This window comes from Doryrhamphus excisus, linkage group LG5, assembly GCF_037039965.1.
Source record: "Doryrhamphus excisus strain RoL-2023G ecotype Guam linkage group LG5, RoL_Dexc_Guam_v1.1, whole genome shotgun sequence".
NCBI classification, from domain to species: Eukaryota; Metazoa; Chordata; class Actinopteri; order Syngnathiformes; family Syngnathidae; genus Doryrhamphus; species Doryrhamphus excisus.
Genome location: NC_136361.1, coordinates 22,841,087 through 22,868,892, shown reverse-complemented (window position 1 = coordinate 22,868,892; position 27,806 = coordinate 22,841,087). Strand labels below are relative to the sequence as shown.

At 43.1% G+C, this 27,806-nt stretch overlaps 4 protein-coding genes and 1 long non-coding RNA gene across 13 annotated transcripts; 3 read left to right on the top strand and 2 right to left on the bottom strand.

Annotated features, from left to right (window-relative positions):
- The first annotated feature begins 492 nt into the window (after nucleotides 1–492).
- On the top strand, nucleotides 493–11,510 carry mtcl3 (MTCL family member 3). Of its 4 annotated transcripts, none has more exons than XM_078790930.1 (12): nucleotides 493–646; nucleotides 1,312–2,073; nucleotides 2,227–2,451; nucleotides 2,524–2,682; nucleotides 4,057–4,125; nucleotides 4,255–4,574; nucleotides 4,701–4,860; nucleotides 5,715–5,781; nucleotides 5,927–6,467; nucleotides 6,553–6,682; nucleotides 8,298–8,611; nucleotides 11,364–11,510. In XM_078790930.1, exons 2-11 carry the CDS (start codon nucleotides 1,363–1,365, stop codon nucleotides 8,397–8,399), a joined length of 2,484 nt encoding a protein of 827 aa, XP_078647056.1. In that variant the 5' UTR covers nucleotides 493–646; nucleotides 1,312–1,362; the 3' UTR covers nucleotides 8,400–8,611; nucleotides 11,364–11,510. The 4 variants fall into 4 exon arrangements, with proteins under 4 accessions (XP_078647056.1, XP_078647057.1, XP_057909413.2 ...); XM_078790931.1 differs by having other exon boundaries at nucleotides 494–646; nucleotides 8,400–8,611; XM_058053430.2 differs by having other exon boundaries at nucleotides 499–646; nucleotides 8,289–8,611.
- On the bottom strand, nucleotides 3,983–21,696 carry LOC131105388 (uncharacterized). The gene is made up of 3 exons (XR_013627428.1): nucleotides 21,554–21,696; nucleotides 11,960–12,007; nucleotides 3,983–4,830 (listed from the first exon to the last, which is right to left on the bottom strand). It is a non-coding gene; the product is annotated as an uncharacterized LOC131105388 (long non-coding RNA).
- On the top strand, nucleotides 8,669–19,722 carry mtcl3a (MTCL family member 3a). The gene is made up of 7 exons (XM_058053431.2): nucleotides 8,669–9,383; nucleotides 14,122–14,391; nucleotides 15,145–15,648; nucleotides 15,718–15,797; nucleotides 16,000–17,719; nucleotides 17,973–18,008; nucleotides 18,091–19,722. Exons 2-6 carry the CDS (start codon nucleotides 14,257–14,259, stop codon nucleotides 18,000–18,002), a joined length of 2,469 nt encoding a protein of 822 aa, XP_057909414.2. The 5' UTR covers nucleotides 8,669–9,383; nucleotides 14,122–14,256; the 3' UTR covers nucleotides 18,003–18,008; nucleotides 18,091–19,722.
- Nucleotides 21,155–26,598, top strand: echdc1 (enoyl CoA hydratase domain containing 1). 6 transcript variants are annotated; one of them, XM_078790932.1, is made up of 7 exons: nucleotides 21,155–21,282; nucleotides 22,236–22,298; nucleotides 22,420–22,592; nucleotides 22,683–22,825; nucleotides 23,138–23,190; nucleotides 23,294–23,374; nucleotides 23,452–26,595. In XM_078790932.1, exons 1-7 carry the CDS (start codon nucleotides 21,245–21,247, stop codon nucleotides 23,867–23,869), a joined length of 969 nt encoding a protein of 322 aa, XP_078647058.1. In that variant the 5' UTR covers nucleotides 21,155–21,244; the 3' UTR covers nucleotides 23,870–26,595. The 6 variants fall into 6 exon arrangements, with proteins under 6 accessions (XP_078647058.1, XP_078647059.1, XP_057909418.2 ...); XM_078790933.1 differs by having other exon boundaries at nucleotides 21,159–21,282; nucleotides 22,420–22,596; nucleotides 22,687–22,825; nucleotides 23,452–26,598; XM_058053435.2 differs by lacking the exon at nucleotides 21,155–21,282 and adding an exon at nucleotides 21,739–21,792.
- Nucleotides 24,408–27,806, bottom strand: rnf146 (ring finger protein 146). Its single transcript, XM_058053432.2, has 3 exons — nucleotides 27,633–27,806; nucleotides 26,911–26,970; nucleotides 24,408–26,624 (listed from the first exon to the last, which is right to left on the bottom strand). Exon 3 carries the CDS (start codon nucleotides 26,610–26,612, stop codon nucleotides 25,449–25,451), a length of 1,164 nt encoding a protein of 387 aa, XP_057909415.2. The 5' UTR covers nucleotides 26,613–26,624; nucleotides 26,911–26,970; nucleotides 27,633–27,806; the 3' UTR covers nucleotides 24,408–25,448.

Genomic DNA, 27,806 nt, shown 5'->3' with positions numbered 1-27,806 from the left:
ACCAATTACCTAAAAATGTCATCCAGCATTTCAGTATGTGGAATCAAACTATGGAATGGATTGAGTAAGGAAATCAAACAATGCACAACGATGAGCCAATTCAAGAAACAATACAAGCAGTTGATGTTTGCTAAATACAAGGATGAAGAGTCTTGAACCAGTCATGATGTGCTATATATATCACTATATTGACACTTACTATGGTATGGTACCTCGCACGTCATACAAAAATAAAAAATAAAATTTAAACAAAAAAAACCCATAAACTATATTAGGAAAGCAGGAAGTGAACAAATGTAACAGTTACTGATTATAAAAGTACCAGATGGAGGGGTAGGATTTAATAAGCTTTGCTTCTTCCTACTCCTTTTGGACATGTGGAACTGGGAACTGATTATGGGATGCACTCAATTGTAATCTGATGCATGTTCAAATGAAATAAAACCATTACCATTACCGTTTTGGTCCATTAAAGGGACAGACACCGTGTGTTTCCTGTACCGTTTCAGTCCACCAATGACAGCAGCCCTTCCAGCGATGATGTAATGTCATGAATATGCAAATGAGCTGGCTGGTGGATGGGAGGCTGTGGAGTCGGCATCCCTTCTGCCTTCATCGCGGCTACTCTTCAGCATCCGTCTAAAAGGTAAGAAAAGAACATTTTTGCTGTTCATTGTCCCAGTTGGTGTTAAGGACGATGTGACTACTTCGAAACCGGTATCGGTTCGATATTATTATGGGCTGTAGACTGTCTGGCCTCCAAGGTTGAGTTATTGTTTCCACAATGGGTCAGTTTAAAGACACAGTGGAATAAAAGTACTTGAAGATGTTCTTCTTGTACGGAGTGAGATGTCGTTATTGATTCAAAGCTGGTTGGGAAATGGTTGAAGATGATTTTTGATGGTTATTAAGTCATCGTAAAAACAGTCATACTTTTATAGTTCATCCTCCAAGAGTAATAATGAGTCATCGTGCACGTTGGAAGGAGACAGGAAATGGATTCGACCGGTATATGTTATATTATATTATATTAGATTCTGGAATTTCCGGGTTGAAGATAAGGTGACATCTCACTGTAACTATTTTTGCACCCCGGATATCATTTTTTATGGTCATAATCCACATTATTATTGATGTAATTGGCCGAGCTGCAGCTGATCCCACATGCATGTCATCAAACCGGGGCCGAAGTGTCTCGACTTGTCTCTTTTGGGCCCCATAAGATGCTCTTTATGTCTGATCTGCGGTTCGTCAGGAGGTAAAAGTGACGGTAAAGCTCACCTCCACAGTCAGCGTGATGTTATGTTGCAGCTGCAGGGAGGGGACGGGATGTTGTCGAGGATGAGCTGATCCCCTGCCACCATGATGCAGCCATCATCCTCCGCCGACAATAGCAGCCGGAAGCAGCCACGCTCCTCCTCCCCGGCCGGCCTCAAAGACGGCGGATCTAAAGCGACACAGAAAGGGAGCAGCAGCCCGTCAAAGCCTTTCGCCGCCAAGCAAGCAACAGGAGTTGGGGGAGGGAGAAGCAGCCGAGGTCATTCTCCCGTATCAACCAGCCGGGATCGGCAGGCCGGGGGGGGCGCGCCCGCATCGAAAGGCGCGGCCGCTGTCCAAGTTGCCGGTGCTGAAAGCCCCACGTTGAGCCGGGCGGCGGCGGCGGACAGAAGCGGCATCCAGACGTCCGATGACTCCCCGCGCCTCGGCCCCGATGCCTCCTCCCCCTCCAGAGCCGATCCGAACCGAGTCGTGTCGGACCAGCCCTGCGCATCCAAATCCCCCAAATTGAAAAGCAAAACCACAAGAGGAGGGGAAACCTCGAAGAAGAGCTCCAAGGGCACAGTCGGCTGCGGTCCTGGTTTCTGGAAGGAGGGGTGCCTACAATCAGAGTTGATTCAGTTTCACTTGAATAAAAGCTTGGGGAAGAAAGGGACAAAGATGCAGACGAAGCCGGCCTCTCCCCCTGCCTTGGAGCTGTCCCCTGAGCCCGAGGGTCCACAACCAGCCCCCCAGCAAGACCAGACACTGCTGGAGGAGATTGACCGGCTTGAGGATGAAAATGACGATCTCAAGGTAAATTTCTTACATTTTGGAATATTAAGACTGCATCTTCTAGTGTACAATGGAAAACCTGTCATGTGTGTATTTACATATATATAGGTATATATGTTGCATGATAATTACCAATTTTAAACAAGTTATTCAATCATATGCATTGTTTGCAAGACCGAAATCGAGGAGATGCGAGCAGAGATGGATGAGATGCGAGACACCTTCTACGAGGAAGACGCCTGCCAGCTGCAGGATATGCGTAAAGAGCTGGAGAGAGCAAACAAGAACTGCAGGATCCTCCAATATCGTCTGAAGAAGGCAGAGAGAAAACGGCTCCGCTTCACAGAGAGCGGCCAAGTCGATGGAGAACTGCTGAGAAGTCTTGAGCAAGACCTGAAGGTGAACCCTCACATGAGAACAACACCGATTGCTGTTTGTCAGGATTTCATTTTCACTCACGTTTGTTCAAAGGTGGCAAAAGACGTGTCGGTACGTCTGCACCATGAACTTGAGAACGTGGAGGAGAAGAGGACAAAGACAGAAGAGGAGAATGAGAAGCTGAGACAGCAGCTGATAGAAGTCGAGGTCACCAAACAAGCGCTTCAAAATGAGCTGGAGAAAGCCAAAGAGGTGAGGAGACCAAAATACTTTTATTTCCAGGTAGCTACATCAGCAAAAGTATTGGAAGATGATTTGTTGTGTATTGATTATTCAATCAATAAATAGCATTGAATGTCTATGCTCAGTTTCAGATTGGGTAAGATAGTTTTTGCCTGTGTAGACTGCATTTAGAGGTGAAAACAACATGAAAGCCAAAGCGCCGTCTATGAGAAGATGGAAAATAAGTCAGAACCTTTGTACGAGAATAGGGAGGTCAGGCAGGACTTTGCCTCAACAATAAAACCTTTAATAAACGTCATTCATTCATTCATTACCGCCTTTCCTCACGAGGGTTGTGGGGGTTGCTGGAGCCTATCCCAGCTGTCTTCGGGCAAGAGGCGGGGTACACCCTGGACTGGTGGCCAGCCAATCACAGGGCACATATAGACAAACAACCATTCACACTCACATTCATACCTATGGACAATTTGGAGTGGCCAATTAACCTAGCATGAAACCGGAGTACCCGAAGAAAACCCACGCATGCATGAGGAGAACATGCCGAGGGTGGAATTGAACCCTAGTCTACTAGCTGTGAGGTCTGCGCGCTAACCACTCGATCACCGTGCAGCGCCTAATAAACGTCATATGGAGGATAATAATGGAGGATTATCTCTGTACTTCTTGACAAATTCCCGCTTGATTTATGGGTTCATTAATGAATAACTGATAATTCATTGACACCGCTAGGAAACAAAACACACCTGTCAGTCACGTTCCAATACTTTTGCCCATAAGAAAAATGGGTGGGTTGAAACAAAATGTGTTATCTTAAGTTAAGTTGTGTTTTCCATCCAGATGTAACTATCTGGAAGTAAATGCTGTTACTTTTACACACGGGAAAAGTAAGTGGGTTCAAACACAATCTTCTAAGTTGTGCATCTGATTCCGATGTTAGTACCTGGAAATAAACCCTAAGGTATTCAGTCTACAGCACAAATACAGCTTTAGGAGGCCACTGTACGTATCAGGTGACTTCATATAATGTCAAGGTTGAGGGAGTGATTGTTCACAAAATAAGTACCTTCAAGTATATTTTGAGTACCTACTATTTGTGTTGGCATGTTGGCCACAAAGTAATCTGTTAGAATCCCCGAACATCTATGTGGGCTTTCTCTGGGTACTCCGTTTTCCTCCCACATTTAAAAAATATGCACGTTATGTTAATTGGAGGCTGTAAAGTGTAAAAAAAAGGTATGAATGTGATTGTGAATGATAGTTTGTTTATATGTGCCCTGTGATTCTGTTCGCCATCAAGTCCCCGCAGGCTGCGGAAATAGCAAATGACGATGATGACGGTGGTGATGATGAGGGTGTAGTAATGTAACTTCTGTTTCTTATTAGCTCTCGCTGAAAAGAAAGGGAAGCAAAGATGGCCAGAAAGAGAAAAAGGCTGTGCAGACTCCAGTTGAGGTGAGTCAGTAGTTGAACATCTGCAGCAAAGGCATGATAAAGAGTAAAAAGTAACAGGGAGTACTACAATGACACCAAACATTTCCCTCCCTTATAAACCATTTATCAAATGATCTTTCGCCATCATAGGAAGAAAATGAAGATCTAAAGTGCCAGCTAGCCTTCATCAAGGAGGAGGCGGTCTTGATGAGGAAAAAGATGGCAAAGATAGACAAGGAGAAGGACCGCTTAGAGCAGGAGTTGCAGAAATACCGCTCCTTCTACGGAGACGTGGACAGCCCCCTACCTAAAGGTGAAGCCGGGGGGCCTCCCACCACGCGGGAGTCTGAACTGAAGCTCCGTTTGCGTCTGGTTGAGGAGGAAGCCAACATCTTGGGGAGAAAGATTGTGGAGCTGGAGGTGGAGAACAGGGGACTCAAGGCTGAGCTGGATGACATGAGAGAGGACAGGTGATGAATGTTATGATAAAATGGCAAAGTATCAGATCATATGACATATTTATTCAACTATTTTGTTGAGGCTGCTGACAATCCCAACGGTTACGAGTCAACAGTTGTGTTTTCTTCTACTTGCAGCCTGGCAGCTGCAGGAGTGGATGGAGATGGCAGTGGAGGTCAGCAGTGCAGGGAGCAGGGTGAGGCGCTCTCAGAGCTCAGGCAGCAGCTGCAACTGGTGGAGGATGAAGCAGAGCTTTTGCGCAGAAATCTAGCGGATGTGGAGGAGGAAAACAAAAAGGTAAATTATCATGTTATTTTATCAGCACCGCTGCTTAATTCCAGAACTGCAGGATTTTATCTCTTATCTCATGTCCTTTTTAGGTTCCATTAATTGGTAATGGTTTAATTTAATTTGAACATGCATCAGATTACAATTGAGTGCATCACACAAAGCTTATTAAATCCTACCCCTTCATCTAGTACTTTTACAATCAGTAACTGTTACATTTGTTCACTTCCTGCTTTCCTAATATAACTTTTTAATTTTTTTTAATTTGAAATTTAAAATTTTTAAAATTTAAAATTTTTGAAATTTAAAATTTAAAATTTTTAAAATTTAAAATTTTTAAAATTTAAAATTTAAAATTTAAAATTTAAAATTTAAAATTTAAAATTTAAAATTTAAAATTTAAAATTTAAAATTTAAAATCATTTTGTCACGTACCGAAGTAGGAGGTGATATGAGCATCCAATGCCATAATGTGTACCATAGTAAATGTCAATATAGTGATATATATAGCACATCATGACTGGTTCAAGACTCTTCATCCTTGTATTTAGCAAACATCAACTGCTTGTATTGTTTCTTGAATTGGCTCATCGTTGTGCATTGTTTGATTTCCTTACTCAATCCATTCCATAGTTTGATTCCACATACTGAAATGCTATGACTTTTTAACGTAGTCCTAGCATATAAGTGTTTCAAATGTAGTTCTTCCCTGAGTTCATATTTATGATATCATCAATATGAGTAGTATTGGATGACATTTTTAGGTAATTGGTTATTTTTAGCCTTTTCGCCTTTTTAGCCTTTAATTGGATTGAATGTCTCCCAGTTGAAACCGGGGACTTGACGTTGCTGTTTGTGTTTAGGTGACAAATGAGCTGAACAAACTGAAGTACAAGGCAGGATCCCACGAAGCCGGCTCCAGACATGGAGGTGTGTTTTCCGTTTGTCAAGATATTTGTAAAAAACAATGTGTATTTGATGAAAAATGGGCTTCATAAGGCCCCCAAGAGGAGCACATTAAAGTTTCATTTTCAGGTGTCCCACTTTTCACTGTTGGCTTGTTCCGAAACCCCAGGAGGTGCTGACTCCGCTAAAGTGGAGGTGCTCCAGGAGGAGCTCAAAGCAGCCCGTCTGCAGGTCAACGAGCTGAGTGGCAAAGTGTTGCAGCTCCAGTATGAGAATCGAGTGCTGCTATCTAACATGCAGCGCTACGACCTGGCTTCCCACCTGGGCATCCGAGCCAGCCCCCGAGACAGCGATGCTGAGAGTGACGGAGGGCGGGACGATGACACGCCCTCGGCTTCGTCACCTCGCTTACTACCGCCCCACCGTAAAAGGGAGGGCCCGATTGGAGGTGAGAGCGATCCGGACGAAGTCAGGAACATCCGCTGCCTTACTCCGACACGCTCCCTGTACTCGCCGGTGGATAGCCGTTTTTTATCCAGAAGCCTGAAGGACCGGCAGCAGATGATAGACATCCGAATCGAGGCCGAAAGGCTGGTCCGGACCATCGACAGGCTTATTGCTGATACCAGCACCATCATTGCTGAGGCTCGGGTTTATGTTACCAACGGTGAGCTCTTTGCCAGGCTGGATGATGACGAGGAAGGGGGCAGGTACGTAAGAGGTGAACTTGATCAAACGTGCCCCCCACAGGATGACTTGCAGTGTTATCAAGTTATCATTTACTGTACTTCTCAGGATCCGAGAACATGAGCTGCTATATCGTATCAACGCGCAGATGAAAGCCTTTAGAAAGGAGCTACAAAGCTTCATTGACCGGCTGGATGTTCCTAAACAAGAGGACAAACAACCAGAGGAACCTCTATCTGTAAGCTTGTTGCCCCACATAAAGCACTATCACGTTGATGTATTTGCCAAAAACCATATATGTACAAATGTATTGCTGTTTTCATTAGAATATCTGCTATTTAGTAATTATTGTGTTAATTCTATGGGTATGGAACCTGGACTAATACTATTTGATTGACTAGATTAAAAAGATAATACGATGTCAAAGTTTCAGGTAATGTGGTTTGCGTCAGTTGGACTTCCTTATATGGGCACAAGAACAGGGAAGAACAATCACAGCAGACTGGGCGTGGCCGTGGGTGGAATAAATTAACCCTCCTCTTGTGTTAGGGTCAGCACTGACCCGTTTTACATTTTAATGCATAAAAAGAATCACATAACATTTGTTTATTGCATCAAGGCTTTTTGACTTTGTCAGGAAAAACTATTTCAACAAAATAAAACCAAAAAAATTTGTTTTACTACATTTTAAAATGGTCCGGTTGAAATTATGACCACTGTATTGTGAGGGTTATAATAATATGACTATAAAGCAATATTTTGAGTCACAACTGAAATCACAAGTGTACAATTAACCAACACAATGACAACCAGCTCCTTTTCTCATCATGTAAACTTCAGGGGATTCTGATTTTGACCGCTTTTCCAGTATACCAGCAGAAAAACAAGGTCCAGACATGTGAGGGGAATTCACTCATTTGACTGACTGATTTCACATTTACAACTAGGATCATGGAAAGAATGGCAAGAAGTACAGTGAACCAAGATCTGGACCTGTTCTGCTTTTTGATTTCAGTTTATACTAAAGTTCTGTTGCTGAAAACAATAACTTTTTCTACCTTTTCTTGACATTAATATATATGGGTCAAAATTCACCCGAACACCATAGATGTGTCTTTAGTGATTAATACTAAAATGAGAAAATAAATTAATTGATTTAAGAGATATGTTCTATAGCCCTCAGTAATAGCCAGGTAACAAAATAAACTTCAATTTATTAATATGATTCTTTTGAGGTTCATTTTACCAATTTTGGAAATTGAAATGGAGGGGTATAGTGACAAAAAAAAGGCCTACATGCCCACACCAAAAGTAATAAAACCAACATTTTCATGGATGAGGAAGCCTAAGAAGGTAACCAAGACAAGCGAAGCAAATTTGATGGTAACTTATTATTTTTAGTGTATTTTATAGCTGATTTAATACATGAGTCAAAACCAACCCGGTAACATAAGAGATGATACCAGAAAGCTAACACAAGAGGAAGGTTAAAACACTGTTTTGGAAATCCAAGGAATAATAATAATAATAATAATAATAATAATAATAATAATAATAATAGGTACAGATTCTGGAAGATCTAGAAAGCTTTCTCGATAGGAGCACATAACTCAACACAAAGGGCATAAAATGAGCATAATAGGTCCCCATTAGCAGACAGTAAATGTAATGGAGCCCTAATGAATTAGTAACACAAAAAGGAAACAGCAAAGCTTGAGGTGGCGTATGACTTTAGCACCATATTGTACATCAATACAATATTCATATTGTACATCACGATTTCGAACTTGGTTCTAACTACGTGTCAATCTGCTCCTCCTCCCCTGTCCGTTTCACTCATCAAGATGTTTCAGCCCATTATTTTGCTGATCCTCATTCTTGTTCTGTTTTCCTCACTCTCCTATGCCACCATTTTTAAACTTGTGTTTCTTTTCACCCTTTTCTTTGTTCTGTAGGGCTCACAATTCACACATTGTGCATTTTTATTTTCTTTTTCATTTATGTAGTCATTTGAATTCTGTTATGTTGAACATATTATTATTACACAAGGTCACTCAAGGTACAAGGCATTATCATTTTTACAAGTACGACCCAAGCCACTCATCAATTCCGACGCTTTCACCTTCTGTTGGAGTACAACCATCTTTGGGAGATAGTGGACAGCCAGGTGAGTATGTCCTGGATTTTCATTAACTTTGAAATGTAACCTGGTAGGTGTATAATTACATATATTCTCCAGGCCAGTGATCTCTAACCGCTGTGCCGCCGCACATTCCTGTGTGGTGGATTCATTTTACTTAAATGCCCCTAAATTCTAAAAGGTCGCGGGTCATTGAAAGTGCATCTATGGGATTATGACACAACATCTGCTGTAAATTGTTTAATTAAACATAAGAGATAATCAGCAGGAGTGGAGCCGTATACACATTCACTGTAAGTCAATTGGACTTCAGCAATTTTCTGCTTGCTGAGAAATTATACAACAAAAGCTTTGTCAATCGCCAAAATGGAGGACATTATTATAATTCATGACGCAATACTAAAACTCAATTTCGAAACATCATATTACGAAGCCTGTGAAAAAAAAAGTGAAAATTGAAGCAAGACCTCTGACCTTTAGCCTACACTCTTATTGGTTCAATTCCTTATTTTAGTCAAACCCATACAATCAGTTGTGTACTGTGAATACTGTATTTCCTTTTCTGAGAGTGAATGAAAGACAATATTGTGTTATTTGCCCAGAAAGGGAGGGAGAGAGAGAGAGGGAGAGAGAGAGAGATTTGTTATTTAATGACATGATTCTAGCTGTGGGAAGTACCGCTCCAGTTGTTTTGAACAGAAACTCAGCCAATAAGCCGCTGTACTTCTCTGCTTGACATGAGGACTTTAGTAGCTGCCTGGAAATACACGCGCCCGTCAAGGCTACGCTGGACTTAGAGGTGAGGGTCTATTTGGCCACATTTCTGTTGGTGGGCGTCACTTTTGGCACAGCTTGGCAGCAAAAGGGATTCTAACGTTTTTCCATGTGTTTTGTGTGCAGTATGTTTTAACAAAGGAGTCGTGTTGCTCATGAGTCGTGTCCAGTGAAGTTTTCAGAAATGCTGTCTCCTTGCAGCACATGTCCCGGAACCTTTTTGACATTGTTTACTATATATCATCTATATTAAATCTCAGCTGGGAAAAAATAGAAGTAAGGAAAGACTACAAGCGCACGTGACCCGATGTCGTGACGTTTGGTCGGACGCACTTTTACCAGACGACAAGTGACCCTCAATGTCTTACTGACTGTTTCCACACTTCTGTGGGCCACATAAACGGATGGGACGTACCAGATTTGGCCCCCGGGCCTTGAGTTTGACACCCGTAGCTATGTGTTATGTATTTGTGTGTGCTGTAGCTGGGTTATTTCGTTAAGCTAATTTGTGGTTGCATTTTCAGTTAATTTACTTTTCCACACTTCTGTGGGCCACATAAACTGATGGGCGTACCAGATTTGGCCCCCGGGCCTTGAGTTTGACACCCGTGGCTATGTATTACATATGTGTGCGTGGTATAGCCGGGTTATTTTGTTAAGCTAATTTGTAGTTGCAGAAACATTTTTGACACGGCCTCAGGTGGGTTAGCATTTTTAGTTAATTTAGTTTTCCACACTTCTGTGGGCCACATAAACTGATGGGCGTACCAGATTTGGCCCCCGGGCCTTGAGTTTGACACCCGTGGCTATGTATTACGTATGTGTGCGTGGTGTAGCTGGGTTATTTCATTAAGCTAATTTGTGGTTGCAGAAACTTTGTTTTGACATGGTCTCAGGTGGGTTAGCATTTTTAGTTAATTTAGTTATTCAGCCCTTGTGCAAATTCATTCGTTGCCATGGCGACCGTGCTGTTGATTGGTGTGTCCGTCTAACTTGGTTCATCTCTTGGCGTTTGGAAAGTAAAGTCATGGTTACCCGGTGTAAAAATACTCCCTCTGTCCCATATTTACACGAGTGGGCTGCGTGATATTTTTGGCCCCTTCTCCTGTTCGAGTGCTGTCGTGGTTACTAGGCGTCTGTCGTCGCATGTGCCTTAAAAGTGACATATACTAGCAAAGTGGAGGGGAAAAAGACAACGGGATGAAGGCTTAATCATGCGTCTGTGCACACATGGAGGGGACTATGAAATTCTGCACGACGTCTGCTGTCCTGGTCCTGGGGGGGATTTGGCTGGATTCGGATCAATTGGACCATTTCTGTACTGCTGCGTTCAATGACCAAAACGTCGCGTTGGTTGTAAATATAACTTAACGCCATTGCAAACATATCGACATTGTTAAGTTTTACGTGCTATGTGGAGCGCGCTTCTAAACGGAACGGGGCTGCACGGTGGGGGCGGTGCAGGCGGGGGCTACGTCCCGTCTCAGGGATGGGAGTTTGTGCCGTGTAACCGCATGGAGAAGAAGGAAAGAGGCAGAGGCAAAAGCCGCAGCCCGATGAGGAGGATCTCCTCTCCGCCCACCGTCTTTAGTCACATCTACGAGCCCCAAAGCGGCGCCTCACCCGGAGGAGGTGAGGGGGGTACGGGGGTAAAGCTGGAAGTCCTCAAGGGACCAATGTCTCCGGGTCCCGAAGCCCCGCTGCAACAACATACAAAGCTAAAAAAGAAATTTGAGGATCTGAAAAAGAGGCATGTACAGGACAAAGAGGAATGGATGCGGGAGAAGGAGTCGCTGTTAAGAGAAGTGGCTGACATTCAAGTAACTACAGCATGCTATTCATTTTATTCAGCATTATTGCCCTCTTATCACGTGACCTGTGCAGGTTTCTCACGTGGTGCAATTAAGCTGAGGTGTAAAATAATTAGACCAGAATTGTGTGCTCAATTCAAACCATTTGAGAAAGGCAAATTGGGTCCTTTTAAAACTCTTTTCGATGTGTGCAGGGAGGGGAGAACCGTAGAATTTTGCTGGACCTGAAGACAGTTTTGGATGAAGTGCAGGTGGAGGTGAAGAAAGAGGAGGAGAAGCGGAGTGAGCTCCAGTTGCAGTACACCAGAGACAGATGTGGCTGGGAGGTGGAAAGGGCTGAGCTCAAGTGCAGGATTGCGCAGGTAAAGGACTGTATTTGGTTTTTCTCTTCCTGTCTGCATGCTATATGTAGTTGAGTGTGTGGAATTATCCAAAACACCGACGTTATTCTTGTCTGGTTTCGATGAAAGTCAGAAGGCCATCTTGCCACCCACATGACTGGGTCATCAGTTACTGTGGAACCCGTCCAACTCTTGCCTCAACTTAGACAAAAGATATGCACTTTACGGAGCTAAACGCGGTTCTCCCAGCTTATCCTAGAAACAACAGCTGACAAACATAAAACATCAAGTGGATAAATGATTAACCTTTATTACTGACATGACCTGAACGTTAAGTTTGCATGCCGTAATGTTTGACATATTGCTTGATCACTTGGCAGACCATACATTGTTGTGTGAATCTGGGTTAAAAACGTCAGTGATAGAGGTCTGATTGGTCATTTACTTACCAAAAAGCCCAAATCTTGTCAGTCCTCTGAAGGCATGCCAACATGACACTGCAAGAGACACAATAAAAGAGGTTGGACGACAACAACGACACGAGAACACAACACAAGGATATGTGCTAAACGGGCATCCTCACATTCATTTCAAAGAGCTACCAGGTTTTGTCTGTTACAGTGCTTAGGTACCACAATTGATTAATTCAACCAAAAACACTAAATTACCACAGCAATACAGGAATAACAGCATGCACAAATTATATAAAGAAACTTTATATTACTACATATTAGAGGCTTACGTAACTCATGGATGTTATTTTCTTAATGACTAATACACATGGGAATGGCTGCTCCAGCTTTTTATCATATTGATTGAATAAACAGACCAAAGGAAATATGACTTGCAGCAAAGTTATGCTGGGTGGGGTTTTGCTCCATTGTCGGAATGGTACATCCTGCCACGCTCTTGCCTGTTTACCATAAAGAATGCGTGCAATTTAAGAGTCCTCATTCACAGATCAAACTGCAGCAGCATCTAAGTGGGGATGATTTAATCCGTCTATGTTTCACTTAAGCAGAGTGGATCCAAATTTAAGAGCACTGGCTTGTATTGTTTTGCAATTGAGTCTGCCATATTGTAGTATGCCATTGTTTTAATGACTAAAAAGGATCGCATTCTTGCACCATTGTCAGAAGTATGCATTCCAACAATTGACTGAGTATTCAGCTTCTGCGTTCTTTTTGGGCTCTTTCACCACCAAATGCAAGACAAGCATCCAGGCTGGAGGTCCTAATCCAGATATTTCCGGGCAGATTTCTCTGTGTGCTGCTGATTTATGAACATTGCTGGCAGCGAGGAGACATCTCACTGTTTCTCAGCAGCCAAAATCCCCCTCCTGCCTTTACCTAGTCTCCCCACCACCCCTAGGAATGTGACATTAGTGTCCACTATAAATAGTGGGTCACCCTGGTGACACGGTTACCATTATATATATTCTGTGCTGCACAGTCACAGACGTGGTCACTGAGTGCATTTTCACACTAAACTTGACATTGTTTTCTTTTCACTTGCTGAAATTTGGCAGACCCGTGTTCCTGTTTGCATGTACAGATTTTCAGGATTTCCTTTCTGGGGAAAGTTTTCTTTTTCTGTTACTTGGCAGCTTATCCACCTCGGACATTTTACTTTCAGCCAATTTGTTTTTGCAAATTGTACTATTTGTTTACATTCGGATGTTTAGATAAACCCTGGTGTGGGAGGCAGTCATCATGGACCGTCATAATGCAAGATACCTTTAAGAAGAAGCTCATGCAGACAGAAAAGGGGTGACTTGTTTTTCAAGACTATAATTTCCTGACCCTAGGCCGCAGGCAGAAATAGCACCATGACTGAGGCTTGTAAGAAGGCTTTGTGACTCAATACTGAAATAACACACTTAAGACTCACTTGCATGCATTCTCTCTTGCTTCTCGTTCCGCATAAACAAATAAATGTACAGTATTGTTGTGCACATATTTCAATCATATCACAACATCCTTTGCCCTTAAAGTATTCGGCACAGAATTCACCAATTAAAGGATTGCCTTATAGTAGCTCTGTTTTGTTGAAGACACAAAAGAACTTCAATGCTCAATACTTTCCCTATTTGGGACTCAATAATGTCATAAACGTGTTGCGGCCTTTATGAAATCAATGAGGCAGCACGCCATTGACTCATGACATTATTGAAATGAGTCAAATTGAACCAAATCCAATAGCTAGAAATACGTGGATATTCGTATACAGCAAGGCTCTGCGGTGTTATTGTGAAATCCAGCTCATTGCTATTTGACTTATGGGTCTGAACTGTATCCTGTGTTGGTGAAGTACCGCAGACAACAGGTCTGACCTCTGAACCCACTAACCCCATGTGTGAGTGCTCACAGGATATTTTCATCTTTCAATCTTCTCTGAACCCGCTAACATTCATCCCCATGGTACATTGCTTCCCCACTTCCTCCACCTCTCTTCCTGCCACTCCTTCATTCTCTTCATTCCTTTTCTTTTTTTAACAATTCTTCTCTCCCATCTGGCTCTCATCCTTCTTTTCTTTCAATCCATCGCAAACCACTGACTGTTTTCCCACTGTCTCTTTCGTCTGATGTCTGCTTTCTCTGTGTATCTTCAGCTGGAAGCCAAAGAAGGTTGTAGGTCGACAAGTGGAGGTGCCCAGGTTGCAACAGAACCTTATTCTTCGACATCGACGCTCCATCGGGACAAAGAGGAGCAGCGGAGGCTCCTGGCGGACACTCACTCCACCACCATGGAGCTGCGCTGTCGTCTGGAACACAACCAGAAGGACTGGTTGAAGGAGAAAGCTGAGCTACTGGAGAGGTTTGACGTGGAAAGAAGGGAATGGGAGAGCCAACTAAAAGATATGCAAAGGAAAATAGAAGAGGTAAGCAATTGACTAAGAAATAGAATATATAAATAAATAGGATAATGCTGTGTTTAATTTGTGTATATAACGCATGGCTTCCTCTACCTGATGACTTGTCATCCTGTAGACTGGTAACACTGTCAAAACAATAGTCCTGAACCGTGCAGCTGCAAAGTGTGAGGGTAGGATGTAGTGGAAGGAAAGGAGCACTCTCCCCCAACATGTCGCATTTTTGCTTGATTGCATGTCGATGTAGACTGTAAATTGCATATTGTACATACATAGGCTGTAGATTGCATATCGAGGAGGTCGTCAGGGAAGTAAACAAGGAAAGACCTTCACATACTCCTGAGACCCAATGTTTTATCCATTGCCACAAGACTACACAGCATGCCCTGCGGGTACTTGTAAACAATAGTCTAGTACTTGGTTGTTGTTTATTACCCATGTAGTAGCAGTATTTGATTCATGTGATATATTAACTTGCTCATGTGTTGATTATTTTCAGAATCAGAATCAGAATGCCCTTTGTCATTTTACATATAGTAGAATGAAATGGCAGCAGCTCCATTTTCAGTGCAAGACAGTATGACAGTACAAAATATAGAAATTAGAAATTAGAAGAATAAATAATAATAAATAACAAAAGGTCTACATTGTAGAGGACGATTGGTTGCCTTGGTTACATGGTCTTGTTGAAGGGAAATGGGGGCAAGCAAATATTAAATATATGGCAAGTGTTTACATTGTTTTTCTTCTTCCTATTTTTAGTTGTACTGTGAAGTGAGGGCCAAGCGACAGGGGACTGGATTGGCTGGTGGCCGGCGGGGCGAAGGAGAAGAGCATCACCTCAGTGTATGTTCCCTCAGCACTGGTTCCAGTGTGCTGAGTGACATTTCACAGCCACTCTGCAGCTGCAGTCAGTCACAGCCTTTACCTGGCTTTGGCCGCTGCAACATTATCAACGGCGGGCGGGGTGAGATTCATTCCACCACCAGTCTCTGTGAACTGAGTGCAGGTGATGCATTTGCACGGAATGATCCAGGTCCACTTCCTGAATCGAGATCTCAAGACTCAGTACTTAATAGAAAAGAAGCTGTGGACACTTCCGAGCTTGAAGCTGTTGTCATTAAAGCGTTGGGATGTGGAACGGCACCGGAAAACGTCTCCAACGGGAATGAAAAAAATGTTCATCATAACCTTCAAGAAAGTCCTGTATCGGCAGAGATGTCTTATGCCAGCGAGAAGAAAAAAAGCACCACTGCTCTCAATGCCGTGAGTTTTTCTTAATTCAACAGAACAATTCCCAGACATCTTTCCATCTCCGTTTTCTGTTTGTTCCAGGCTCTGAAGGAGATTGCACGTGTCAGTGAAGAGCTCTGTAGCTACCAGGATGAGATCAAAAAGAAAAGCGTGGATAAGAAGTAAATAAATCTTTCTAGCTATGGTACAGCTATTGTCGCTAACTCTGAATTATTAACTGACCTGTGTAGTGACGGATTGGTAGGTCATACAGCGACACATACATGTATGGTTGCACGTTTTGTTCAGAAAGAAATCCAGTAAAAAATATCGCAAAGTATTACAGTACTAGTAATATTAATTGCATGGTTGAATTTGTTTCAGAAATCATTCAGACTTGCTGTTCCTCTCGGAAGAGAAGAACATTCCCTTGAGCATGGATAAAACAGAGCTGAACTCAAGTCAGGTACCATGCGACCTCAGCCAAATCTACAACCAACTGAAGGAATTGGAGAGGGAAAACTGGATCACCTTGTCACCAGATTACACCTGGCGGGCCAAAAAGGGGTCACACAATTCCTGGGAAAAGAATTCCACCGACAGCTGCAGAGATGTACAGACAAGCCTGGGAGCACTCTTTGATATGGATACAGCCGCCCCTCCTGTCCCTCCCCGCAGCTTCTCTCGGAATCTGAGCTCTTCCTCCCAGCCGGACACAGAACTCCACATCCCTGAATCGCCCGTGACAACAATGACAAAGTCCCACAGCCCATGTGCAATCGTAGACAAAAAGTGCAGCAGCCCATCCATTGTTCGGAAGTTTGAGGCGATGCTCCAAGAAAACGAAGGAAAGGTTTTCATCGATGGTGTGGTAGCATCATGCTTCACTCCTGCAAATTCCAACTGTAACATTGGCTGCTGCCACAACCGCTGGTCTTGCGACGCGAGCAAGTGTACTAGCAGTAAGTTGTCCACGTGTGGGGCGGTCCAGAAAAGCTTATCTGAAGCCAACATATTGACTTCAACAAAAGACTGCTCGTATTATAACCCCGGTGTCGGCAATGTACACAACCGTCAGCTGCAAATTCCTCCAATTGTTAAAGAATTACCCGTCGATCTGCTGTTGTCCTCGCTGGAAATGGCCAACCCCAAACTACAAGGTTCCAGGAGAAACATCACACTGGAACAGAAAACTGCAGAATTCAACAGGACTTTGTTTCAGGCGGAAATGGGCCGTGGGGTAGAGGACCGAGACGGTGTTACAGAAGCTGACAGACATTCTATGGGTTGCCAACCAGATTCTGTGGCCAACGAGGTTTTATTTCCCAGGTATCACCCTGATGAAATCACTGGTGTCCTGGATGTCAATACTGAAGTTGAATTATGCATTTCCACCCCAGATCAATTCAGATGTAGCCCGGATGTTCAAGAGATCGGAGAAAAGAACGATATCACAACTGTGATAACAACCGCACCTGAAAAATCAAATATGGCAATCAGGGAGGCAAACACAATAACCACTCACGGTCCAGCACATCTTTCTGAGGTAAAGAAAAAGGTTCCAACAACAAGTAGTCCTTCCAGGAAAACACAACACAAAGCAGCCACAGACATTCCTCTTTCCGAGCCTGTGTTGTCTGCAAATATGCATTCTGGTCAGAATGTGGAGGACATCATCTCCAAGAAGGACTATTCCTCAGGATCCAAGCCTCACTCTGCTGGGATTGAAAGCTCACTCCACCAGCCTTCTTCGCAGAGCAAAGAAAGACTGACAGCACAGTCAAAACCCGAGTCTGTGCCTCCAGATGGATGCAAAATCGGACCTCGAATAATGAGTGATCACCCCTGGAAGCCCCTAACCCTTGCAGCGTATCCGCGCCCTGAGGGTTCACGGTCTAACTATGGTGCGGTTGAAAGAATTCTCAAACACTATGAGAGTGCATCTCGGGCTCAACAGCATCCGAGTCAACAGGATGAGACAGCTTCAAGTACCGTCGGGTTGAACATGAACCCTTCTCTGAGACAGTCGTCACTCACGAAGTCAATCACCGCTCACAACAGTCATAGTACCGGTGGAGTGGTGCAGATACAGCTTGCAGTCCAGGTGGGTCTAATGCATGCACATTTTCCATTGATTGGTTAGAATGTTGAGAATAAAGAGGTTGGCGTTTTTGACAGAAATATTTAAATAATTGTTCAAACGAGCAAAGCTCAATGGTTTACTGAGGTATGGAGATATTTTGGTTGCTTTTCAGTTGTATTGTCTGGAACAAAGGAGTTTTGTGTTTGCCATTGTTTTCACAGGACAAAGCTGAAAGTGTAATGCCGTTTGAAATGTGACATGTTGTTTTCCCCAGGGCCAAGAAGACTACAGATGGAAAACATGACTTCATGTAAAGTATCTGTGAGGCTGGATTTCATCCTTGATAGAATGGTGTTATCATCCTTAAGGTTAATGTATATGTTTTTCCACAGGACAAAGAAGAGACTTCCATCTCCTCCAACCAGACTGCTTTCACAAAGCCTGCACGTCCAGCCTATCGACGCCTGCCGTCCCGATGGGCCAACCTGTCCCAAACTTCCTCCATCTTTACGTTGCCCTGCATCACCCCTGTTGTACCTCCACTCGTCCCCGTTCAGAAACTCACTCCGTCCTTCCCTTACTCACATGCCTTTCACACGGAGACGGCGATTACTTGATCTCCGTGAGTGCTTCCATGATGTACCCACTTTTATCTTCACCACTGTTGTACATAGTAAGCCAGATCTCCTCTTTCCCACACTTTGAAGTGCTTTAGTTGTGAATTTTTCCAACTCTCCTTCAGAATGTATTTGGCATTCACTGGAGCCAAGCTGACTAATTAAAAAAAGGTTCCAAAACAACTTCAGTTGTGCAACGACGTGCTCACACTGACCCGCCAAGCATTGCTCATGCTTCAAAGGGCGGTGAAAACATGAGACTTCCTACACTCAGGTCGGTGCTCTAGCCTTGACTACAGAAGCCTTGCAGATCTACTAACAATTCTTCACCATGTACCTCCTTCTGACATACTGTATTAGCACCTGAAGGTGATTCAAGTTCATTATCATTAGACACTGTATGGTTTGTACCACCAGTGGCAGTTCTAGCTTTAGTAGTCCTGAAGACCATCATTCCCCACGACCACAGACCTGCGATTGGTCAGCTTTTTGGAGCAAATTGAGCGGTGTACGATAAAAATGCTGCAAAATATTACTTCCAGCTCAAACAACAATCTGGATGTTGCCTTTTTTCCACTTCTAATTTCACAGGAAGCTAAATAGCTAGTCAACAACGTGATTACTGAAGCTCAGGAAAACACTGTCCCGAGAATTGCAAGCTCCGTCCCCGCCCGTAGTCGGCGCAGCGCATGGATGCCCACACAACACAGGAGGGCGCTAATTCCCCGCATAGATATATTCCACCACGAATAAAACGCTAAAACACGTAATTATGATTTTTAGGCTGCCCTTCCATCATTGCGCTCAAACATAATGAATATGCCGGAACACTGCCTCCAGGATTTTTACAATTTCATGTATCTTTTAATCCCACTCATCCTTGCAGCGCCCCATAGAGAATGCCGCCTTAGGCGGTCGCCCATGTGGCCCAGATCTAAAACCGCCACTAGTTTAGCATCATGTTCTAGATTTCAACATATCTTTAATATTACACTGTGAGGTTTCTGCCAGGAATAGAACTGAATACATTTTACTGTACCTTCGCTGTGACGTTTTCATTTCAATACATCAGTGACTTGTTCCATTGAGTTCATCTTCAATCTTTGGTAATCACAGATTAAAAATATGAGTTGTCTTTTCTAACTTTGTACAAAAGGCTGGTTGTGTTTTGTGCATTTCTTGACTTTAGTTTGAAAAGTATTATTTATAATGACATCTCAGTCTTTCTGTGTTGAATGTTTCTTTCATGGAGCATTGGTCACACATTAGGACGTACTGTATCTCAGCTGAGCAGGACGGCTTATTGGGTCAGAATATTTAGCCATTTAATCATAAAAAGTGATGCTTTTGCTGTTCATTTTGTGTAATAAACATGGACTAAGAGAGAAGTTAAATCCCTATTAGTGTTTATGTCTCTATCCATGCATTCTCTTTTCACACGGCAGATTTGTCACGATATCACTAATACAGTTCTGCAATTGTTGTGCCTTTTTTAGCTTACACATTTGTGAATGAACTTGTTCACTATAAGAAATGTTTTTCATCTACATTTTGTTTGTGGAAATGCAGACTTCTAGAAGGAGCAGTTCAGTCAATTCCAAATTCTGTGGTTCCGTCAAGAGGAATCTAAATCAATACTTAAGCAAGACAAGTGATTGATGATGTCTTCAATCTTGCTGACTGACATCTCAGATGACACTGAGGTGTCTTTTCCCGAGTGATATCGCGGTGCTATGACACAGGAAGTGAGTGTGCATATTTGTATGCATCTGTGGACTCTTGTATGAATCTTTGTTTTCAAAGCACAATTGTGTTTTGGTCATGATTCATATCTGCCGTCATTAATTTTCATTAATTAATGAGTCTCATGCAAGTGGGAAGTGAAATACATTTGTTTGTACAAACACAGAAAATGAAATCCCCCCTAAGACTGAAATAACAGGTGCAATAATGTTTGGTGCCAGTAATCCTACCCCTGCTGTGACGCGATATAGATATAAATATTGTTATCCCTTTCTGATGCTGGGTTTGGATGGTCTCCGGTGTTATGTTTAGGGAGGCTGGATAATCTATCAGTCTAATATATTTTCCAATCACAAATGAACCACAGTACGTCTATTCCAGTCCATAAATATGTATTATACAAGGCTAACTGAAAGCCCCACATTGTTCGTAGGGCTGGACTATATGAAGGGTTGCCCCATTGACCTGCCTTCACTCCTCAAAGGAAACCTTCACCCTCCTGAGAGACACCTGCCAACCTGCCATTCTCCGTGCTCTGAAATAGACGCTTGTCTGCTGACTGTAGCACATTCTATAATCATACATCCTGTGTCGCCCAGGGCAGCTGTATATCAATCTGTGAATTAATGCAGCACTTAATGCAGAAACAGACATATACACATCTAAATGTTTGATGTGAACGCATGGCTTTCTTTGCCTCTTTTTGCAATTCATTTGCTTTAATTTCATGCTTTTCAATCAAGTTTGACACCCTTGGTAGAGGCACTTTATATGCGTTTTGTAAGATTGCTAGGATTCTGGTATTCAATAGTTGAAGCCAACGTTGGGAGACTATTAAACTGGGATAATTCATAATGGTGAATGAATGAGGTAACTTACTAGAATTGTGAAGATAATGCCGCTCTCTTGTGGTGTAAATGAAGAACTGGCCTTCGTTGCCTTGTTTACGTATGCATTTTATTTGTTTGTTTCTTTCCGCTTTTTCCGTACTGAGTCGAATGAGTAAAAATAATTCTGATTGGTTTAGTACCAGCATTAGCCAATAGAATCGCATATTAGTTTCATGGGACATTTTGCCGCCTCTTCCATTCACTTTCCGTAGCAACAGATGACAGACCCAAAGATTGTAGAGTTAAGAACAGGATGAGCGATCTACTGCAAACGAAAGGAACATATACTTCATGTCATGGAGCTGAACGTCCGCCATGACAGAAAACAAAACAGGTGGGCGAAGCTTGACGGAATAGAATAAAATGTATTCACTAGCACTGAACTGAGTATAAAATAAAGTTATACGCTGTGCATATATTTTGATAAAATGAATGCCTGTTATTTAATGAACACAATGAATATTTAATACATTCTATAGACTTTAGTGTAAATATACACTTTATATATACACACACACACAAGTCTTGGAGTCCAATATGGAGTCCAATATTCTGTTTATTTACAACGGTGTTAGACCCCCCAACAACATTTATATCAGACATACCTGTCTTTGTTTCTGGGGAACTTCAAAGATGACAAATCTGGTCCCTTGGACAGACTATTTGCGCAATGAATGGCTGAGCAGTTTTCCATAGAGTTTTCTGGATTCTGCTCTCTGTAATGGCGGCCAAACCCTCCCAGGTCATAATACGGAAGCGGATGCCGAGTCGTGTCTCTGTTTGTATTATACTCTCTTTGGACACCACTTTCATTTTCCGGGGGAACTATTTTAGTGTGACACAGGTAAACTGCCAAGGTTGCTGTTTCTGTTTTTGTTGAGAAACTGATTGGTTTTGTTGTTAGATATCATATATCTTCTTACTCGTAAGCAGATGTTTTTTTAACTTGCACTTTTTAACTGATAAATCGGTTGTGGTCCGCTGTGTACAAATACATCGGCTTGCCGTAATTTCACATACAGTAGATCTATATTCTAAGTGGTTTGTATGAAATGTCTTATAGTTCTTCTGTTTACAGTCTTTTCAAATCGCTAAAACACCATTTTGCAAAGTACGCTCATTTATTTAAGACACTTAACACAATTTACAAACTGCATACAAAATTAAGAGTTGTTGTTGTTAATGTTGATGAAGTTGTGATGCTCTAAAATATTTCTGATATCGTATGCCATCACAACCACAGCGATGTAACATGTATGCTTTTCTTCTATCTCCTCCATGTTGTAGTATCATGGTTATCTCTGCAATGAGGCATCATTTCCTGAGGAGCAGCTGTGGCAGCTGGATAAGGTATTTATGTAAAATATGCTTGACATGACTTGAAATACAGTAGGTGCAACGAAAATGTCTTAAAGATAAAAATGGCGTTTTAATTGACATTTTTCACACAACACTGTACGTATACTCCAAGGATGTGGCAGAGACAGACCGGCAACTGTGTTTACACTGAGACGGACTTCAACCAGCAGGAGATCATGGAGAAGCTGCGTGTCTTCCCTGGAGGCTCTATTGAGCTTTCCAAACAGGACTCCGGCATCGCGGTTCTCACCATCAACAACCCTTCCCGCATGAACGCCTTTTCTGGTAACTTGATTCAAGAACCACTCCCATCACGTCTCGGAACCGGATTATTATGCGTACAATTAAAAACAGTATTGTTGTGTTACGTCCCAGGCACTATGATGGTGGAGCTGGAAGAGAAGGTGACCCAACTGGAGCAGTGGACAGATGGAAAGGGCCTCATAGTCCGGGGTGCTGCTGGTACCTTTTGCTCTGGATCCGATCTTAATGCTGTTAAAGCAATATCCAACCCCCAAGTAAGACTCATTAAAAAAGGCTCCAAGCCTCCATCCTAATTGAATTTAGTAGTAAATGTAATATTTTCATAGTTATGGCATAGAAAACTCGTTTACGGTCTTCTAAATACAGTTTTTAAGATTAGAACCCCCTAGTCATGAAATAACCCAAGTACTCACTTTTGTCACTCAATATACAATAGTAGACATAATCAGAATAAATAAGCCATAAATGTCTTCAGGAAATTTTGGCTGGATTGTTATTGTTATATTATTATATTTTATACATGATATATTAAATAACCTGTTTGCAATGTTAATTTCATCTTACAGGACGGCATGAAGATGTGCATGTTCATGCAGAATACTCTCACAAGACTACTCAGGTAGGAGTACTTGTTCCATCGTAAGTTGAACTTAGTGATGCAGTTCTTTTCATTGGGGTTGTTGCTCTCATATTTGCAACAACATACGCTGTTCTCAGTGCAGGCTATCGCTCATCTCTGTTGCGCTTGTGGAGGGTAGAGCCCTTGGAGGAGGAGCAGAACTCACTACCGCTTGTGATTTCAGGTAATGTTTGCTACAATCGCCACAAGATGAGATAATGTCGGTGTAAGATCATTCAGGTGTGATGCTTACCTTTTTAGGTTAATGGCACCCGGCAGCGTGATCCAGTTTGTCCACAAACACATGGGTCTGGTTCCAGGCTGGGGTGGAGCTGCTCGACTAATCCGACTTATTGGCAGCCAGAATTCCTTGCAGCTGCTCGGCAGCGCTTCAAAAGTAGACCCTGAAATTGGGCTCCAAATGAGACTGGCAGATGGGGTTCTTGAGGACCCTCTGGGAGATGAAAGCGCAGGGACTCTCCTGCAGCAAGCTGAAAACTGGCTCAGTAATTGCACCAAAGGGCCACCAGCAGTGATCCAGGCGGTGAAGAAGGTAGTGCTGGCAGGGAGAGAGCTCCCTCTAGCTGAGGCTCTGAGAACTGAGAAGGATGTGTTTGGGACCGTGTGGGGTGGTCCAGCTAATCTTCAAGCACTAGCGAGCAAGTCCAAACACAAATGAGTACACCTAGGGCTCAGCGGGTCATAGCTTTCATGCTCTTCTTTACCGTTGTGTTAAAGCCTTGGACTCCAGGTCACCAGTTACGTTCTCATTAAAAGTGTGTGGAGCTGCTATGGCCTATTCCCCAAATCCAAGAGTGAAGATAACGTCTCCAATTATGGGATGACTTACAACGCCTGCTTTTTGTATATTCAAAAAGATCTCAGACGAGGTTTTGGCAGCCGTGTTGCTAAACATAGCAAAGGGAATTGGACTGGGGGTGAAATCAAGGTCTTATACACGTAGTTGTCAACGTATCCGTGTTCTACGATGTGGAGGCTGCATTACACTTACATATCCACTTATGTAATCACTTTGATGCAAATGATAAGAACTGGAAAGTATCAAAGATGGAGTACAGATGCTTACTGGAGATAGTCACTATTCCACATCCACACTCATTCAAATCTATGATTAATCTATGGTAAATGAGATTAATCAATAGCAACGTTTCCCAAAGACTATTACGATAAAAAAGATCAGACCCCAAGATTTTAGAATGATGAAATGACAATTTATTAAGTTACAAACCAAGTAAAAAATTGCCAAGCGAAAACTGTTACAAAACTTTTATTTTTCAGAATGGAAAGTCTGAGATGAGCTAAGCCCAGAAAATAAAAGGACTTGAAAAAAACGTTGCGATTTGGGATGACACGTCTCATACGGCCTTGCATGTCACAGGTAATACCAGATTTAAAACCAAATGTCAAACAAAAAGAAAAACCAGAACATTTATCCGCACTAAACCTAAAATACCAATTGCATCTTTCCAACCTGCAGTGTTAAAATAACTCTCTCGTCAAACATGCACGTGTCTTCCAGTTTAGTGGAACAGCAGTCGGGAACACTGCAGCCACAACTTTTAAATGACAAACAGCGATACTTCACATTAATGTTCCAATTACTTCAAAGAGTTAAAATACATTTAATATCATGTTATGTCTAGAGTTATTGATTATAATTGTCATTACCTTTAATAGTTCCTGCAACTGAAAGATCAGATTCAACCTGATTGGGCAGCAGCCTCCAGATGTGAAACATTAAACGTGAATTAGGTTCCTATTCCTACTGGGGACACTGGGCGGGCAGCCTGTCTCGAGACCATTTTACATGATTGTGGAATTATGTTAGCGCTAGGAAACGTGACAAAACGGCGTCATGATTAAATGTGCGCAAATGAATGCAGTCGTTTGGGAGTTAGGGAGGATAAGCCATATGGTTGGCTCCGTTTGTGTGCCATGTTAGCTGAGAGAGTTCAAAGGTTATTAGAATGCAACCATTCATGTTGATGACAATGACACAGTTCCATTTACGGGAGTGAACGACCCATTCGTGCTCTCCTTCACGTCGCAGGTCTTCATTACACGTATGATGGTGTTTAAGCTTAGAATCCGACTGACCCAAATGACTCTCTAAAGGCAACTGTCAGTCAGAGCTTCTCGGAAAAGCGGTTTGCGAGCCGTGAGAGCACGAAGGATATAATAAATTAATGAAACGGAACATGGTCGTTACTGATTAAGGAACAATTTCACCGATAACTTCACACTTCCGTTACTGTACACTGACCATCAGGCAGTCTGGACCTTCCGCTTCGAGATGACGAGGGGGGGGAGGTGGACTCGGCGCCGGGGAGGGCTCTGTCCTCTGGGTTCAGTCTTTGTCTCCGAGGCCGATCCTCCGATGGCTCGACGTGCTCTTCATCTCCTCCTCCCCCCTCGTCGCCCTCATTATCCTCTTCCTCATCATCACTCCAGTCTCCAGAGCCAGATTCATCCACAGAGGTGTGAGGATCAGAAGACCTGGAGGGTGAGGCCTCCTCTTCCTCCTCCTCCTCGTCCTCTTCTCCTTCACCGGCTCTAGACCGTTCAGAAGATGGAGCGGCTCTGTGGCTGATTTGCAGTTGTGAGAGAGCGTCCTCCAGAGAGGGGCCGCTGCTGTCAGGCTGACCACCCAAGGAAGTAGGAGGTCTTGCGGGCGGAGGGGCTGTGGAGATGGATGGGACGCCTGTGGCCTGCTGTTGTAAACCTGTTAACGTGGTATCGGCTCCATCTGCAGAGTTTTCCCGACCCGCTGCCCCGATTGCCCCCGTGACACCCTCGGTGTCCAAACGCAGTCCAGCGACTCCCTTCTTGGGAATATCCAAAATGTCCCGCTTAATCTTGCGTCTACGTCCGTGTTCGTTGCGCCTGTATTGCACCATGTTCTCCAGGTCGGCTACATACAAAAACCCAGCAATTAGCATCTCTGCCGTCTTCTTGCCCTTCGAGAAAGCGTCCTCCAGCTCTCGGCTGGTCCGCACGTCATACTGCCACCAACCGTTGCGGCCCTCGTAATACCAGGCATGATCACTCGCTGCCCCGCCCCGCCCCCCCGCTGATGCTTTCAGCTCCTCCGGAGACAGGAGTGTGGGCCTTTCCAGGAAGTCATCTGGCACTTCTTGTCTGCAGAGAGCACAGCGCTTGCTTTGCCAGGATGCTCCTTTCACGCAAAGGAAACAGAAGACGTGGTGGCACGGCAGTTGCACGGGATGGACGCAGCTCTGCAGACAAATGGCGCATTCTGGTACAGAAAGGGCCGGCGATGTGCTGCTGGAGCCAGACGATTCCGCACTGTTTCCACTTCCGGCAGCACCGTTGTTGCTGCTACCTTTCCTGCTGGGGGGAAGTGAGCTAACGGAGTGGTCTACCTCTCCACAACTAGCCATCCTTAGCAAGTACTGGGGGTGGGAAAGTGGGAGAAATGGTTACAGTGAGAATGCGTAAAAAGATAAATACATTTACGAGAAAGCCAAAAAAAGTGGTATTTTGCTGCTGAACTCAGAATTAATTTGCATTGTGCATTGTCCTCACATATTCTGATGCATTTAACAACAACTAGTGCAAATGTGCTCACATAGTGGAGATTTTTGGGCCATGTTAACATCTTACTAACATTTCCGAATGAAATTATGACCTGTATGTTCTGCACACACACACACATTCATACATGAACTGAATACTCACTGAAAGTAGACTTAATGGTGATGTATCATGGGGAGTGCTGATGGCCCATCCAAATTACACCTGTACAAAAGGTAAAAGGAAATATCAATCATTCAAACTGCTTTTCTTATCAAGACAACCCACGCATTAAGAAAAGTGTAAACATAAAAAAAAACACAAAGCCACGTAATAATAGCCGAGGTGCACTTTAAGATTGACATTACAAAGCATTTTGACACAACTCGCCTTTCGTGATCACAGCTGTGACTGACATGGACGAGTGTTAGAAACAAAGGGCTGCTCTGTTGATTGTCCAACAGCATACACTCAAATGTGTCGGCTGACAAATGCATGCTAGTGGCTTCCTATCGTAGCCATTGCAGCAACTGCTAACGTTAGCAAACAACAAAGAGCTAAACGTGTAATATTTACACGGACCTCATTGGCGAATGACAGCCCCAAAGCAAACCGGACAGAACCAATACGCTGTAATTGGAAATGCGTTAATAGGAGTTGACTAAATGTTTAACGTGGAAAAACCCAACACTTTAGCAAAATTGTTTTTCATAATTGAACATGTTTAAGCTAGTGCTACTAGCTACGACTGGCTCGGCGAAGGCAGTAATTTGACTCCAGCAAATAGACGGGTTCGAGTGACGATGCTAGCTTATTTTAGCAGGTCGACATTAACAAGGCGAACCCGTTTTCTTGCGTCAGAGACAAGACAGCTTCTACGTACATACCGTATTGTTATATGTTGTTATCCAGCCCAGGTACACAGCTACATTTAATAAATCGGGCGCCAATATCAAGCGTCACTCAACCAAATTCCAATGTTATCGGCCTTTGTTTTCCTTCGTATAAAAAGCAGCTCGGGGTGAGGTGTTTAGGTAAGCTCGGAATTTTTAAATTAGAAC

Bases quoted from the DNA above. Each gene is read 5' to 3' on its own strand.
- mtcl3a (XM_058053431.2), top strand. From the start codon at position 14,257: ATGGAGCTGCGCTGTCGTCTGGAACACAACCAGAAGGACTGGTTGAAG. The intron at 14,392-15,144 runs GTAAGCAATTGA...TCCTATTTTTAG, and splicing joins TGCAAAGGAAAATAGAAGAG to TTGTACTGTGAAGTGAGGGC. The intron at 17,720-17,972 runs GTGGGTCTAATG...TGTTTTCCCCAG, and splicing joins AGATACAGCTTGCAGTCCAG to GGCCAAGAAGACTACAGATG.
- echdc1 (XM_078790933.1), top strand. From the start codon at position 21,245: ATGGAGCTGAACGTCCGCCATGACAGAAAACAAAACAG. The intron at 22,597-22,686 runs CTTGATTCAAGA...CGTCCCAGGCAC, and splicing joins ATGAACGCCTTTTCTGGTAA to TATGATGGTGGAGCTGGAAG. The intron at 23,191-23,293 runs GTAGGAGTACTT...TTCTCAGTGCAG, and splicing joins ACTCTCACAAGACTACTCAG to GCTATCGCTCATCTCTGTTG.
- rnf146 (XM_058053432.2), bottom strand. From the start codon at position 26,612: ATGGCTAGTTGTGGAGAGGTAGACCACTCCGTTAGCTCACTTCCCCCC.
- mtcl3 (XM_058053430.2), top strand. From the start codon at position 1,363: ATGATGCAGCCATCATCCTCCGCCGACAATAGCAGCCGGAAGCAGCCA. The intron at 2,452-2,523 runs GTGAACCCTCAC...GTTTGTTCAAAG, and splicing joins GTCTTGAGCAAGACCTGAAG to GTGGCAAAAGACGTGTCGGT. The intron at 6,468-6,552 runs GTACGTAAGAGG...TGTACTTCTCAG, and splicing joins GATGACGAGGAAGGGGGCAG to GATCCGAGAACATGAGCTGC.